Genomic DNA, 15298 nt, shown 5'->3' with positions numbered 1-15298 from the left:
CCCCCCCCCCCCCCCCCCCCCCAAACCAAAACCAACCCCAACCCAACATCTTTCCAATAGGTGACTTGAAAAGGTAGATATGAAGTAAAATTAAATTTTGTATTAGTTCTTAATGCAAAAATAAGTATTTGAGTTCTGTAGCTCAATAATGTATTATGTATTGCACAAAGAGTAATAGAAGTGAAGCTGTAGTGAGCTTTGGCATAGTGTAGCAACAAAACCGATTGGATCCTTTATAGTAGATCATGCTTGCTGGCCTGTACCACCCACAGGTTTTTTTGGTTCTGCTACTATAAGGGCTACAGCCATGCTTTTGTTGTTAAGAAAACATATTCTTAATTTTAACTATACAATTTTATTTTCTTTTTCTAATAAAAATGCACTTCATGCATGGTTTATTCTTTTCAAAGTTTCAATGTAAAGAGAAGCAACCAATGCTGCTGACCAATTTTTGCAGTCCTAGAGAAAAGTTACAGACTGAAAAAAACCTCCTTCTGTTAAATTTGCTAGCTATTTGGTTGGGAAAGTGCTAAAAGAAAAGGGACCAAATATTTACTACTTTTTTTTTTAATGTTCGAAGAAAATGGGTACAAGGTACTTCTTACTGTTGTTCACTTGTAGGCATCCACAGTTCAGTGCATGGTTAACATTTAAAAGAATGTTACAGAGATTGTAGCAAATGCTGTCTATGGAGAGCTTAGTATGGTAACATGAGATGACACATCTGCAAGAATAAACAGTTTTCAAAATAAGACCTAAAAATCCCCTCAGTTGTATATTTTGGGTTTGGTTAGAATTGCAGAGTCTTGAGTTATACAAGCACAGGAGGCTGTGCAATTTTTCAGTTTAAACAAAACTTACCATAGACTAGATTTTCACTGGTAGTTAAGTATAGCCCTGATGTGCTTTATCTAAGGGATAACAATGAAAAGGGGTGTGTAGTTGTTAAATGCCTGAGAACAGACGCCATGTAATTGTTCCAGCACACAAGGTAAGTGCTATAGTATGTTACCACAGCTGTATGTGCACTACATCCCATGAGGAAAAAAGAGGATTTGTGTGCTGGGAACCTTAAGAAAGCAGGACTCAGCCTTTTCTGCCTCTTCCTTGTCCTGTACATCAATACAGATTAATATAATGATGATACTATTTAAAATAATAAATTGTTGCTTTTTTAAACAAGCTGGCGATTTAAGCAACAATCTTCTGTCTTTGAGTGAGACTTGTATTTTCCTGCTTTTCTCTAGAACCAGGGAGTTCGTGTTATATCTTTTAAAGTGAATCTTCCATAGTTATTTTGCCAATTAGTATTGCTTATCATCATGATTTTATTGTAATACACCAAGGAAGAACATGGGGAAGGGAAACATATTCTTCAATCTGTTTAAGGGTGGTGCAGCTGGCAAATGATTTCTTCTTTTTTTTTTTTTTCCTGTATGAAGATGTTATTAAGAATTTGTTTTGGGCAGCCTGGAACAATGGCCATCTTTAGATGGTGTTAAATCCTAAAAAAAGAGGAAATTGTCCTTTTGAGGAAGAAAAGGACTTATTTGCTAAAATTGAAAGAAGCTGCTTCAGTAACAGTAGTTGTTTTACATAAGCAAAACTTGTGAGAATATGACAAGTGTGCTGGAACTACTAATCAAAATATTAACCAATGTGCAGTATTTTGTTCTAGATAACCAGTTCACCTGGATGAGCAGTTCTCTTCAAATCACATAATTATTGCCTCCATTTTAAATTTTTGTTTATGATATAAATTACCTACACTATAAAAATGAGAGCCACTAAACTAAGTGCTAAGTCTTTTGAGATACCTAATAAAAGGCATGACCTACATACAAAATACTTTGAGAGAAATATTTTCAGCCAATTCACTCTACTGATCGTTTTTAGTTCCCTTTAAAGAAGAAATGAGAGGTTGGAACAGGAAGAAAACCAACCCTTCAAACTACGGTGCTTTTAAGTACTGCCAAATGCAAGATGGACCTGTCTGTCATGATATGGGGATAGCTTCTTTTAAAAATCAAAGTAGAAGTCGTAGTCTTACTGACTATGGGTTGAGCTGGTGTAGACTGAGCCATAGCTCCTTTGAAAGGCTGAAATGAGCCATACAATGGAAGAGACAGCTTTTAGTCTGCATTGCAGGCACTGATACCCACAGCCTTTGAATACAAGAGATGTAGCTAGTAGAAAGAAATGAGTTTTGAACTCTCTTTCTTGCCTATAAGCTGTACTGTCAATTTAACTCTTGGACCTTGAGTGTTTATGTTTGTTTGAACTGTGGTAAAGTGGCTTCTGTTGCAGCCAGTTAAACCTTAGAATGGGAGGAAAAAGGCTAATGGAGCAGCTGAGGGTGCAGTCCTTGGCTTAGGAAGGTGTCAGACAGGTTGTGGGACAGGGATGTGCAAGTCAAAGAAGGACCAGGTGAATGACGCTGATTGCTTCTCCATCAAATGTTGGGAGTGCAGTTATCAGCAGGGACAGGTTCTCCATCCTGTATTGTATTTCATCCTTGTACGGTAACTAGAGGGAGAGGACTTTGTTCACCAAGCCCTTGACCTTCATGTTGAATGTGAGCACTGCAAGAGTTTCTAAACGCAGTGCCAAGGTGCTGCTTTTGTAGTGACTATCTCAAACTTGGTCTGAGAGCTAGTGCAAGACCTTCCCATTGCTATAGTCCTGTCCAAGGCCAACTTCATAGGTTTAGGAATGACTTTTTCATCACCAAAGTGATGATTAAAAAAAACAAAACCCAAAACTCTTCTTCGGTATGGGCTCACAATTTTACATTGGAATAAGATCGTATGAAGAAAAGGTAATAACCTGTGTTAGAGGTGGCCCCTTTATCTGTAAAACTGCTTCTGCTTTAGAGGTCCGTGAGTAAATAATTTATACCCATTACAAAAATAACTGTGCTGGTATAAAGGTGTGTATTGAGAAGGTGGAAAATTTGGCACAGGATCTTGTTCTGGTTCCTTGCAGGTGTGCAAATCTAATCAAATTGCACCTATGTACTTCTGAGTAGTTCCAAGAGAGCTGGTAGAGTTGCCCTGGATATTCCCTGTAGCAAAGGACAGCTGAATTAGTTTACAGAACTGGGTGGGTGTGGGGGTGTGTGTGTGTAAGTGAATTAAATAGTCAGCTCTACAACTACTTCCCTTGGATGTCTGTAACAAGCCAGAAAGGTTAGCACTAAAATGTCAAATTTAAGTGAATGGGTGTTGATATATCAGCTGTAACCACTTTGTTAATAATTTCTATTACTGACAGAGAAAAAATTTGACCAGGGAGTCATTTTAATCCAGAATATTTATTGGTGTATTAGTAAAGACTATGATGTTAGAGTAGTTTTACAAAATCTAGATGTCAGATTTATTCTTAAAATACTCCTTTCTAAGATGTTTGTTAAAACATTTCAATCCCAATTATGCCCCAGCTCTCTTGTGGGAAGTTAATGATTCCAATGAAAACAAAGAAAGAAAACTGTATTACAGATTGTTTGTCTTCTGCAGTGTAAAACATTCTTTAAAGGATTATTCTCTCTGCTTCTATTTACATAGTTAGCAATAAAGATTTTTAACTTGAGGTTATTTTTCATTTCCTGGTAAATGTCGGCTACAGCATTTGCTAATTTTCTGTTTCAATAATATAATAATCCTGCTGAACACGAGGTGAACTGGGAAAGCTGAAACTGAAAGTTAATTATTGCATGATAGGTCACACTCACATTGCTGTGAAAGTGTTGCAACCAACATATAACGACTGATCTTTCTTTTATGTTAAACCTTTTTCTTTGAAAGCCTCCCCCCGCCCCCGAAAAAAAGTGGGGGGGGGGGAAGAGAGAGAAATTTGGGGCATATAATTCCCCAGTGCTGTTTGCAAGCCTCTGATTGCTGCTACAGATCATCAGGCTTTCTGTTCTGTTTAGGAAACTCATTCTACCTGTCAGCAAATGTCCAAGCTCCCTGGCCTTTTTCTTGCTCTCTGCTTAAGTGGCACAGAAAAGCTAGAGGCCTTTCATGCACGCCCCCCCAGTACTGTAATGGGGGCGGGGGGTGTCACAGCTTTCTCCTTCCTTACTCCCTTAGTAGGGCCCCAGGGCAGCAGGGTGGGAGAGCTGAGCTGGGGAGAAACCTCTCCAGCGGGCTCAGCGTGGGCTGCCCAGTTACCCGGCATATGCAGACCTTTGTGCTTTTATTGACAGGCAAGTACTTTAAATGGATGTTATTTAATCCGCAGGTTCTTCAAGAGCAATCCACTGTGATTGTTTGTCTTCCATGTGTTGGGTCAGTTGACTCTGGTTTGCACACTGGATGCCCGGTGCTACCTCTGGTCTGCGGTGGGAGCAGTGTGACTTTTCAGATCAGGTTTCCAGAAGATCACAGGAATAAATTCGGAATTTGTTTCTGCAAATAATCTCCAATGTCTGGTTGCAATTTGCTGTTTCCACAGAAATTTTTGGCAGTGAACATGTTTGCTTGGATTCTCACAATTGTTTTGGTAAGCATATTCTTTCCCTTGACAGGCCCTTCTTGGCAAATATTTAAAATTCCTGTCTTTCTCTTTTTACATTTTAGCTTTTCTCAGGATTTTTGGTGGCAGCTCTCTATTATTTCTAGGGGTGGCTCTACTTGTCAGTATGTGATGCAGAATTCCTCCTCTTCCTTCAGGATATGGAGGAGTTTGTGGCTAACAGTAAAGAGGAAGGAGTATAAAAAAAACTACAGGGAAATAAGCAAAAGTCAGACTGGTTACAACGAAGTGGGAAGCTGAATTTTTGTAGGGACTGAAATTAAAAATTTTCAAAATTATTTTGTTGTCCTAAATCAGTGTTACAAACAAAATATGCATTTTATTTCAATACTGAAATTTTTTAATTTTAAACTTTGATGTTGAAGCATTCAAGCAGCATGAATGTCTTAAGGTTTCCAGAGTTAATTGTGATCTCTTCAGTCCTGTGACCCTGGAGTCCCATGTACTTGCCAGTCATCTGCAAGGAGCTAGTTACCTCCAGAACCTTCAGAAGTCCAGTATACATGCGGGGAGCCAGCTGGGTAAATCAGGGCCACAGCTACTATCAGTCTTGCTGGGCTTCCAGCTATATAATCTCTACATAAAGTGTCAGTGGAAAACTGCTTCATCCTAAAAGTTACAATCAACTCTAGCCAAGAGTTTGGTGCAGAAGTTGGGATTAAGAGGTAGACACGTAAGAGGGCTAATATACTGGAAGGAATAGAGCTAAGAAAAGGGACCAGGCTGATATAAGGACCCGAAGAGATGGGGCCAAGAGTCATGAAGTGGATGGGAGGGGAGGGAAGGATAACTAGGTCAGAAGATAAGTCACAGAGGGGCAGTGGCATGCATGGAAACAGGAACGCGTGATCACTTTTTTATAAATCAGTATCCCGTATGTCCATTGATTTTAGGGAGAGAATGTTCTGCTGCACGAGTAAGCATCTGGGGCTGAAAATAAGATCTAATCTGTTGACATAGCTTTTGGCAAAGAAAAGGTAAATAAAAGAATTTGAATTTTGCTGAGAGATGAGCATGGTCTGATTCTGATTTTTAGTTCCTGATCTTGCCTGCATCACCTTTAAATGGCTTGTGTGAGAATAAAGAAGGGGTGGATATGGAAATGCAGAGGAGAGATGAACAGGGATGCAAAGCTTATCAAATTTTGTTTAAAATATTACTCTTTCAGTTTATTTTACTAAAAATAAAAAAGAACTTGGAGGGAACTGAAAAGAAAATTTTGCCATAGAGGAGAAGATTAAATGAAGAATATTACCTAGTCCTAGCTGCTATTTGTCTTTTACATATAAAATGATGGTTAATATATGCGACATAGTTCAGAGTGTACTTAGGAGGCTCTTATAAAAATACTTACATATCATTATGTTTTATTTAAAAAAATGGCCACTATAAAAGTATTTTCCTAGTTCTTTTACTTGTTCTGTTGTGCAACTTTGAGAAAATGAGTGAAATGGCTAATGCCTCAGTTTCCCCTTCTTGATAGAGACGTAGTAAAATTAATCCCTCAGAGTGCCATGTGATTTAAAGCAATATTTTTTAAAGGTCACGCTTCTTTAGACAGACATACAGTCGGTTATTTTAATAAATAGATCTTAGTTTTCCTTCACAAATTTCTGTCCAAAACCTGTTTTATTTTTCTTAAGCATTTGACTTATGAACACTTGTTCTGGCTTTGATTCTTCTTTAAGTATGCAGATTGCAAAGAGCAGTAATTTCTTTTTGCTGAAGCACATTGACTTGTTTCCACTTGTTCCTAGCTGGCTGGTGTTAGGACCCAGAAAAGAGACAGCAGCAACGTGATATAAATAGAGTACCAGAATGGGACAAAGTTTGAGAAGAAAGCATGACATCACTCAGACTTGCTCTCCACCCAAAAAGATCTGGGATGGAGGTGCAAACGTGAGCTGGACAAGCGAGGAGTTAGCAACTCTTTTCAGCTCAGTTTCTGAGGAAATAGTGAGAGTTATATGCCCTATGTGCTATAAGGAAGTACATTTTCTTGCTAGCAGAACTAAAACTGGCTTCAGATCTCTGACAATGTGAAAGTAATTGAAAGGAAAAGACAACCATAGGAAGAAGGTTGAAAACAAGATCTTTTCTTTTTGGCACAGATTGTAACAGAAATACTTGACTTCTTTCCATGGAGCAGTACAACTTTCGGATCTGATGCACATTTCTTTTAATTTTCCTCCAATCATGGTAATTTATTTATAGTTAAATGAAGAGATCAAAGTGTGAAGCAAGCAAATACTACTTAAAGGGTCTGGAAGGATATTTTGCCACCACTGAAGGAACAGACTTCTTGAACCTGCATGGAAAATGTCCCTTTTAATACAAAAAGTAGCAAAGGAAAACTTATGATTGAAATCTTACAGGAATTTGATTTCAGTTGTACTTTTAACCTTAAATAGACCATGGAGAATTTATTATCTCTGCTCTGTTGTCATTATTCTTTGCTGATTTTATTTCAGTACAAATATCAGGTAATGTTCTTAATATGGTCACTATTGCGATATATTTGGATTCCTCTTAGCAAGTTTTGCCTCACTATATCTCATTATCTAATGTTTTATGTGCAGGTGTATGGAAACTTTTCCCAGCTACCCAAACACCCAGGTAAGGAATGTTCTATTTACATTTTATGACAATGTGCTTAAATATTCATTTGCTTTTCTGGTTTGTATTTTTCATTTTCTTAGTAGCTCCAAAGAAACTGTGATCCTACGTTTGAATGTCAGCTCTGTATTAAAAATGTAATAGTGTAAAGTATCGTACTGTCCCAGTCATTTTAAATTCAGTAACCTACCTGCTAAATATTCTGCATAGAAATGTATTTGGAGAAAAATGGCTTGTATTTGATATGTAGAAAAATCCCATATACACTGTTTGTTTATTATTACTTTTTTTGAGCATGAGTTTCTGAATCAGACCTCTACACAGACCATTTTCTTTTTTTTCCTCAATGTCTTGCTGTTCAGCATTTTCAATTCAATGATTTACAGTTAGATATGCCAGCTTGTATACTTTGCAGTACTTTGGCATGGCTTCAAGGCATCTACCCTCCTCCCAGCCTTCATGCTTAAGTTTAAATCAGTTATAGAGCATATTAAGGATCTCTCATCTGTTTTCAATGTAGAAAAAACTTACTCAAAGCTTATTTGGGGTCTCTGTGTGTAACTGCAGAATTCTTGTGTTTATATAAATAGTTTAACCTCAAGCCTCATGGTGGTGTACAAGTACAATTTTACTGCTTTACCAATTCATGTATTGCTTTGTGCTTTTAAGTTTTAACCATATGTAATTATTTTCAAATAAAATACAGAACAATGCGGAAAAGCCATATTGTCTGCTATTGCAATAGGTTCAGCCCGATTAGTTTCTTTTGTTCTACCTTCACTCAAAACCAAAGAAATACAGCCTCATTTCCTATAGATGAGGATCACTAGCTTCTAGCTGATGGAACAATAATGGGGGGAAAAAGCCTTCTGCTATAAGGGGGCAAGTTATCCAACATTTATTTTGTAGTACAGTGTGTGAGTGTAAGCATAACTGCGAGCAATGCTTTCTGGATTTGAACTAGGCTGTAAACAAGTCCTGTGACTTTGTTCTAAACACAGTGTGATTACCTATTGAAAGGAAATTGCAAGTATAAGTTGAATCCAAAGCAACAGGTATTTGTTTTCAGAGATCTTCTCAGGGCTGATTGGCTGGAAGTGGGGTAACAGCATGGCTTTATATAGTTCAGAACTGGGAGCTGGGAAAGCCACTGACATGCAGCATAGCTCTCAGCAAGGCGCTTTGCTGTATATGTATTTCCCTTCCCTTTTTTCCCCCCCGTTTTTTTTCCAGGTTTTAAATGTAAGCTCCTTAGAATATGGCTTCTCCTTATGAGTTTGATGCCAACCATGGTAAAGACTTTGTTGTGATGCTGCTGCTGCTACTACTACTAAAAGATTTGTGTCATGTTGTGATGCAGTTTTTTGGCATCAAATAATTTTCTCCTGGGATTTTTCTTTTCTGTTTTTCTCAATTTTTTTCCTACCACCTCCCTTAACTTTAATCCGTACCTTTCCCCTGATACAAAAGGGAGATGTTAATGGGAGCAAGAGATATTTGTGTATAAGTACACTGTGAAACAGCAGGCATATTCTGTGCTCTGGAACTGGTAGTTTGATGAAGTTGGATGGAGGTATATTAGCACAGGTAGCCTATGTGGATGCTTTTAATACCATAGAAATTTATAACTTTCATTTCTTTTGCAGCAGCCAGGATATGTTCTTTGAAGATAGAACTAAGCACGTACCCAGATTTAGTTTATGTAAATGCAAAACACCTTGTTCCTATATCCCATTTCCTCAATGTGCCTTGCCATGCTCAGCTTAGTTGGGTTGCTTGGAATTTTCAGATGGGTTTTGTACATGCTTATTCTGTGTCATTATTCTCTTATGTTGTCAGTAGCTTTCTGCTTTTGTTAGCAGTTGTGCCTTTCTCTGTATCTTCCAAATATTCAAAAGAAACATATAGCCATAGAATCTCATCCATTTCTCTAAAGACATCCTCATCTATTTATGCTCATGCTAGCTCTCTGTGGGAAAACCTCTATGACAACTACAAACATTTCTAGTTAGGTGGGCCAACAACAGATCCTGGTCAATTATGAATCATTTCTTAGCTATCTTTGGTATAGTTGAGCTTGGAAGCAAGTCTAAGTAGTTCGTGTATCTTCACAAGATGCAGAGCTTCTTTTAGTTCCGTGCTCTCAGGTCTACAATTGCTTGTTGTGATGTTTAGCAATTTTCTCAGGTCTGCACTCTTAAAAAAAACCTTAGGGTCCTCTCCATCACAGCTCTGAAACTCTACCACGAGGATGGAGGACATCGAACTGATCTCCACTGTTGGGGCTAGGCAGTTGAAAGATGGAAATAAAATTTTTGCACCTTCATATCCATAATAAAGAAATCCTGTTTGCATCCAGGATGTTAAAATGATAAAATAACTATCAAATATGCAAGCTGTTTTGATCTCAGGAGTGAAGAAAGGTGTGGGATAAACTGTAAGTGTCAAAGGACACTGCTTGTGATTTGTTTCAGCTTGCACACTAGGTGTGAGGAGCTTTTGTATGTTACATGACAGCTGAAGTGGTTTTTAACAAACTTATCTCTATCAGCTTCGCACCTCAGGTTCTTGAAAGATTGATTGGGAATGAAAAATTATTATAGGGCAAAGAACTACAGATACGGTGTAATATAAATGCTTGCTCTTTCTGTTGTCTGATGTGTTAGGCACTTGTTTTCCACTGGGTTTTGGAGAGAGGATAAGATTCCTGGGAGCTCTCTTGCATTTCTACTCCCTTGAACTGCAGAGCGTTGAGTTGCCTATGGAGGAGGCAGGAGCAGAAGTAGTATGCTATAGAGGCTAAACATTCCCCCATGCATTCCCTTCTTGGTGCTTTGTACCATCCACAGTGTGTTTAAAATCCTGGTAAAATCTTGACATTTCTCTTGAGTGACTTCTCAACTGTTACTTCAACGAATGCCGCCTGATACACTAGCAGAGATTTAGTCGAAGATTGTTACGCATTTTAAGTGCAATTAAAATAAAAATCAGCTGAGTTTTAAAAACAAGTTTTCGGCAGTGGTCAAGCAGGTATATGGCTTTAATCTACTCTGCCATTTTGATTTATGATCTTGCTTATGTGCCATACTTGATTTACATAAAATACCTTGTTTTACTTAACCTATTCACCTCCTGTATTGTTCTCTTTTGTGGAGACTTATTACACTCCTTGTTGGTCCTTACTTTAATAACCTTTTAATCTGTGTTTCTTGAAAGGGTTCAAAGTTCTCGCATCAGCTTCCCATTACTGGCCACTGGAAGATGTGGATGGAATTCATGAGTTTCGGGATACGAATGGAGGTAGACAAAGGATTCGTTTACAATGGCAATAACATAAGTATTTGTGGTAGTCTGTAAGTAGAAAGGGAGCAGGAGAAATGAAAGGGGTTAGCTTTTCTACTACAGCAGTTGAGATTTTTTTTTTTTCAGATAATGTTTTTGCAGTGCTCCCATTTCCAAATGATATTGTATTTGTGAACTGATTTTTATAGAGTATTCTCAGACACTTTATGGGCTGTCTATGCATTGTTAAGGTTATAAAGAGAAAAGGTTTATGATCCAAAGAGTCATTGAAATCACATTGTTATTAGTTGGTTTGGTACATGCATAACATGCACTAATACACTCAGTGACTGAGATCTTTGGCTATGCCAGCAGTGAAGATGCCTGCTTCTTTTTGCTTTTAGGAAGGAGTTAAATGCCCAAATTCTTCATGCAATTCTGAAAATTGCAAGTAGTATCTACAGAAAAAGAAGTGTAAGCTCTTATATGAATACTTCTTACTCATTTTTATCTGCTTTTGGCTGTTTCCTTAAAAGCAGTATTGCAGCATTAGTTCAAATTCTTTTTCCAATAGGGCAAAATCAAGAGAGTTTTGGTAAGGCAAAACTCCCACTGTTTTGAAAGAGTCGGTTGTCAGGACTGAAGGATCCCAGAGGGAATGATATTAAAAGGCAGTCTGGTTGGATTCAGCAGTTTTCTGGTTCTGATGTTTCACATTAGGACCAAAAAGGGGGGTGGGGCTTCCTGGGGATGTGCAGGTGATGTAATTAATGGAGCTTCGACCGAACCCCTGTATCCCATTGCAGCATTATGGGCTTGCAGGGCCATTCCTTTCAGATGAAATTTTCAGCTATGCTCTGCCTCCTTCTGAGGCTCAGAGGTCCCTTAGTAATTTTCACACGAACTGTTTTTTCTCTTCTGACATTTTAGCCAATTCCAAGTTAGGCTGATGTATATTCCCCAGTATTTCTCACACTATGGCTGACCACCTTGGCAGTTGAGCTAAACCGGTTTGTACTAGTGCAAGGAATAGCTGCTGTGTTACTACTGGTGACTGTAATATCTTCACCCAGAAAGATCACTGCAGAAGATTAAATCAGGATTTAGACCTTTACAACCTTATATGAAAAATGTTACAAAAGTGCAAAGTTGTTGCTATTTATTGCACAAAAATGGCAATATCAACCTCTGTTCCTAAGTGGGAAGAAGATCCATAAATATCTAAAAACTTTTATTCCAGAGGTGTTCAAGCATTTTAAGCTTAAACTTTGACACATCTTTCCACAAAGTTTCTTAAAGGAATGAAATTGGCTGACCAGAAATAAATCTGGGCGATATTCTGCTCCCCTTAGAGGCTGATGGCAGTATTCCGATTGACTTCAATAGAATCATAATTTGGCTTACAAAAAGTTACCATATGAGTTCTCTAACAGTGTGTTAAAGTAATTTTCCGACACTGGACTTCACATGTTTTCAGGAAGAGGAAAGCACTCCATATCTAGCACTGTTTTGGCACTCATTACAATGAGGTTGTTTTGAAAGTGCTTGAAAGCAATATATAAAATATAGCTCTTGGAAAAATGACAATTGATGTTAGATTGTTTTTCAAATTATGTTAACTTTTACATTATTTCAGCAAAATGCAGAAATCTTTTCGGTAGTATCTTGGAGAGATAAAGCAGAACATATAAAGTTCCTGATCCTACAAACCTTCACTTAGAGGAATGGGTCTGGCTCACATGAGCAATCTCCTTGGACTCCTATTATGACATTGTGTTAAATAACTTCATAAATGAGCCAGCTGCATGACTTTGCTGAAAAAAGTTTGGAGGACTTTGTCTCTCTATTATTTGCAGAGGATGCCAGTAGCCAAAAGTCTTTTTCTCTGCAGTGCAATTCTGACAACATTGAATTCTTTCCTTAATGTTGTAGTGGATAGTTCAAATTCTTCTCAGCTGCTTATGTTGTGTCTTATAATACACAGATATTATTTCAACTGCCTCCAGCAGAGGTTTTATGTATCTATCCGATATTTGACTTTGATATACAAGTAAAGTTTTCTTTATTGTTGTAATCTAATGCAAGTGACAATTTGCTTGTTTTTGATACCATCCTGATTACACAACTCTTCTGTTTATTGCTAGTCTTTCTTGTTTTCCCACTCATCATATCACGCAATTATTTTCATTCCATGTTCTCCTCTTAAATCCTTGAAGCATCATAATCTGTCCGTCACGTTAATCCATTTTATTTGTTGAAGTCATTGTGTGTGAAGCCAGATTTATATCTCTCAATGCGTTTGTGTTGTGAGAGTGTCAGCAAATTAATTTTTTGGTTATCTCAGCAGTAGAAGCAATTGAAGGGAAACAATCAACTTAAAATATAGCAAATAAAGAGAGATGTGGCCGTGTTCAGGTTTTTCATCTGACCCCCTTCCATGCATTTTTCTCTTGAGGTTTTTTGTGTACATTCTGTTTTTTAAGAGCATTTGCCTTTCCCTTCTGGAGCTCAGTTGATCTAAATCCCAAATTACTGTCTCTCTACTTTCATGGGCTTTCCATCAAGCTCTAGTTGCCTGTCCAGGGTAAAAAATTACAGTGCACAGGATACTGTTACATTATCAAAATAAGAAAAAAAAAAAAGAGAATAAAATTTTATTGTCAGATATAAAAAAGTTGGGTGGTTTTTCTTATGTTTATATGGACTTTCTTGTATTTTAATTTGTGCCCATGGCCTCTTATCTGTTAACTGGATACAACTGAGGGGAGTGTGGCACTATCTTTACACCTCCCATCGGGTGTTTATACACATTGATAAGATCCCTGAGCCCTCTCTTCCGCAGGCTGAGCAGTCCCAGCATTCTCAGCCTTTCACTGGACTTGCTTCAGTATGTCCACGTCTCTCTTGTACTGGGGAGCCCAGAACTTGACATGGGACTTGAATTGCCCATAGCTTTTGCACCACTATAATGATTTTTTTTTTTCTAATTGCAGAGTTCCTTACTGGCATGATTATATTTCAGAGCCCTTCATCTACGGTTGTATTTTTTATAGTTTTTTTCTTCCCAGTTACTGTAAGAAAAAAAAAGTTTTAGTAATACTGTATTTACTTAACTTGTGTAGATAATGAGTATAATAGTCACATGCATACAAGTTCTTGGGAGAAGTGGTTGTATGATAATTTTAGAGGCCACTTGTGATTGGTGCTATGTTGAGAGATATGAACTGGTCAATTCATTACCGATTGTGTTTATTCATTGTTTTGTTTATTTGCTTATTTTCTTTTGTTGTTCCACCCAGCTCTAAGAATCCACAACTTCACTGTGCTTCCTTCCCATAACTCTACCTTTGTATATACCAATGACTCTGCCTACTCTAACTTCTCTGCAACTGTAGGTGAGGATTTACATATTTTTTGTTCTGCATTTGTCAAGCTTGGATAGTTCTGTAACATTGGATTGAAAGTTAACGCTGAGTTTTGGTTCAGGTGGTCAAGTGGTAACGGTCTGTTTATGCTTACATTGGCATACATTATTGAAAAAGCACTCCTGCAATGTTACCTGAATTACTCTCAACTACTGGGAGAGGCAACCCCATGCCAAGCAGCCCATGGGAGGATGGGCCCCAGTAGTCCTCCGAAACCTAAAGTATTTGTATTGAGCTTAAAAGAAACAGAGATGACATTTCAGAGGAACATATAAGAACAAATAGGTTGATTTTTTTTCTTGTCTTTCAAGGTTAAAAGGAAAAGAAGCCATCTGTTTTTCACCATTTCATAGTCATTTTAAAAGGACACATTAAGAAAGACAAATGCAAGCAAATTTGCAAAGCCTGGAAGTAAGATCATGACATCTTTGATTAACAGGTTTTTGGCTTTTTTTCAGAAAAGGCAAGCAAAAATCTGCATATATATGTCCTCTTAATGATTTTTTTTTTTAACATCAACACACCAGGAGATAAAAGGGAGAACAGAAAATGACAACTTTCCGGGCAGAGACCTGACAGATTGGAAACTAGTTACATCTACACCACCATAAGCTTAGTCATTTAATTTAAGTCACTAGGATTGATACTTGTGTAGGTGCAATTGAAATATGACGTCTTGTCCACTTTACAATTAGATATTAACTGACATCTAGTTGCTGGAAAATCTGACCTAAGGAGAAGGATGGAAATGGTAGAACTGTCATTTGAGCTGCCCAGATACTAGGAGGTTTATATTGGAATACTAAACCCAATATTTTTATACTCTTTAACAGTAAAAGTATGCTGGCAAATGTGAATTCTATTAATAATGAACTTCAAATGACCCTACTTCCTTTCAGTCCTTTCTTATCTGCTTTATAGACCATTTGCATAGTTCTCACATAATAAGATATGTTCAATATGAACATTAAAAAGAGTGACATCAATGGCAAAGGAAATGCTATGGAAACAGAAATGCCTTACCTTATGGGATTTATTCTAGCTAGATTAACTTAGAATTCAAGTGACGCAAGAAGAATTTAGAAACGTTTGCTTCACTCCATAATTCACGCCCAAATTTTTAAAAGAAACTACATTTTATCTGTCAATTAGAGACAGAACCTGAGGACTTCTTCCTCAAAGGGAGGGGAAGATACCTGAAAACTGTGATATTTGTGTTGAGACTTCGAACGTTGGACATACATTCACTGAAGGCTATGCCATGCTGTTGCCGTTTCCTTGAGTGGCATTATCCTACAGATGGGCCAGCACTGTGACTGCTGTCCTCATGCCTGATGGCTGTCTACACTCTGAAAATGAGACGCCCTTTCACCTGTGTCCCCACTGCATAAAGGGATGCGCCATCCTGAAGCAGTGACAACAGTATTTGTCATTATCAC

General features: G+C 37.7%; 1 protein-coding gene across 1 annotated transcript in view; it reads left to right on the top strand.

The window, feature by feature from the left end:
- The first annotated feature begins 6950 nt into the window (after nucleotides 1-6950).
- Nucleotides 6951-15298, top strand: part of GPR133 (G protein-coupled receptor 133) — a 155469-nt gene continuing 147121 nt past the window's right edge. The window contains exons 1-3 of the mRNA XM_010581733.1: nucleotides 6951-7019; nucleotides 7116-7152; nucleotides 10369-10452. Of these exons, the coding sequence (XP_010580035.1) occupies nucleotides 6951-7019; nucleotides 7116-7152; nucleotides 10369-10452 (190 nt within the window). The remainder of the gene's footprint in view (nucleotides 7020-7115; nucleotides 7153-10368; nucleotides 10453-15298) is intronic.

The sequence above is a fragment of the Haliaeetus leucocephalus genome, unplaced genomic scaffold, assembly GCF_000737465.1.
Source record: "Haliaeetus leucocephalus isolate CR32 unplaced genomic scaffold, Haliaeetus_leucocephalus-4.0 Scaffold802, whole genome shotgun sequence".
Taxonomy (NCBI): Eukaryota; Metazoa; Chordata; class Aves; order Accipitriformes; family Accipitridae; genus Haliaeetus; species Haliaeetus leucocephalus.
Note: the sequence above shows the minus strand (reverse complement) of the source record. Positions and strands in the feature narration are given on the sequence as shown.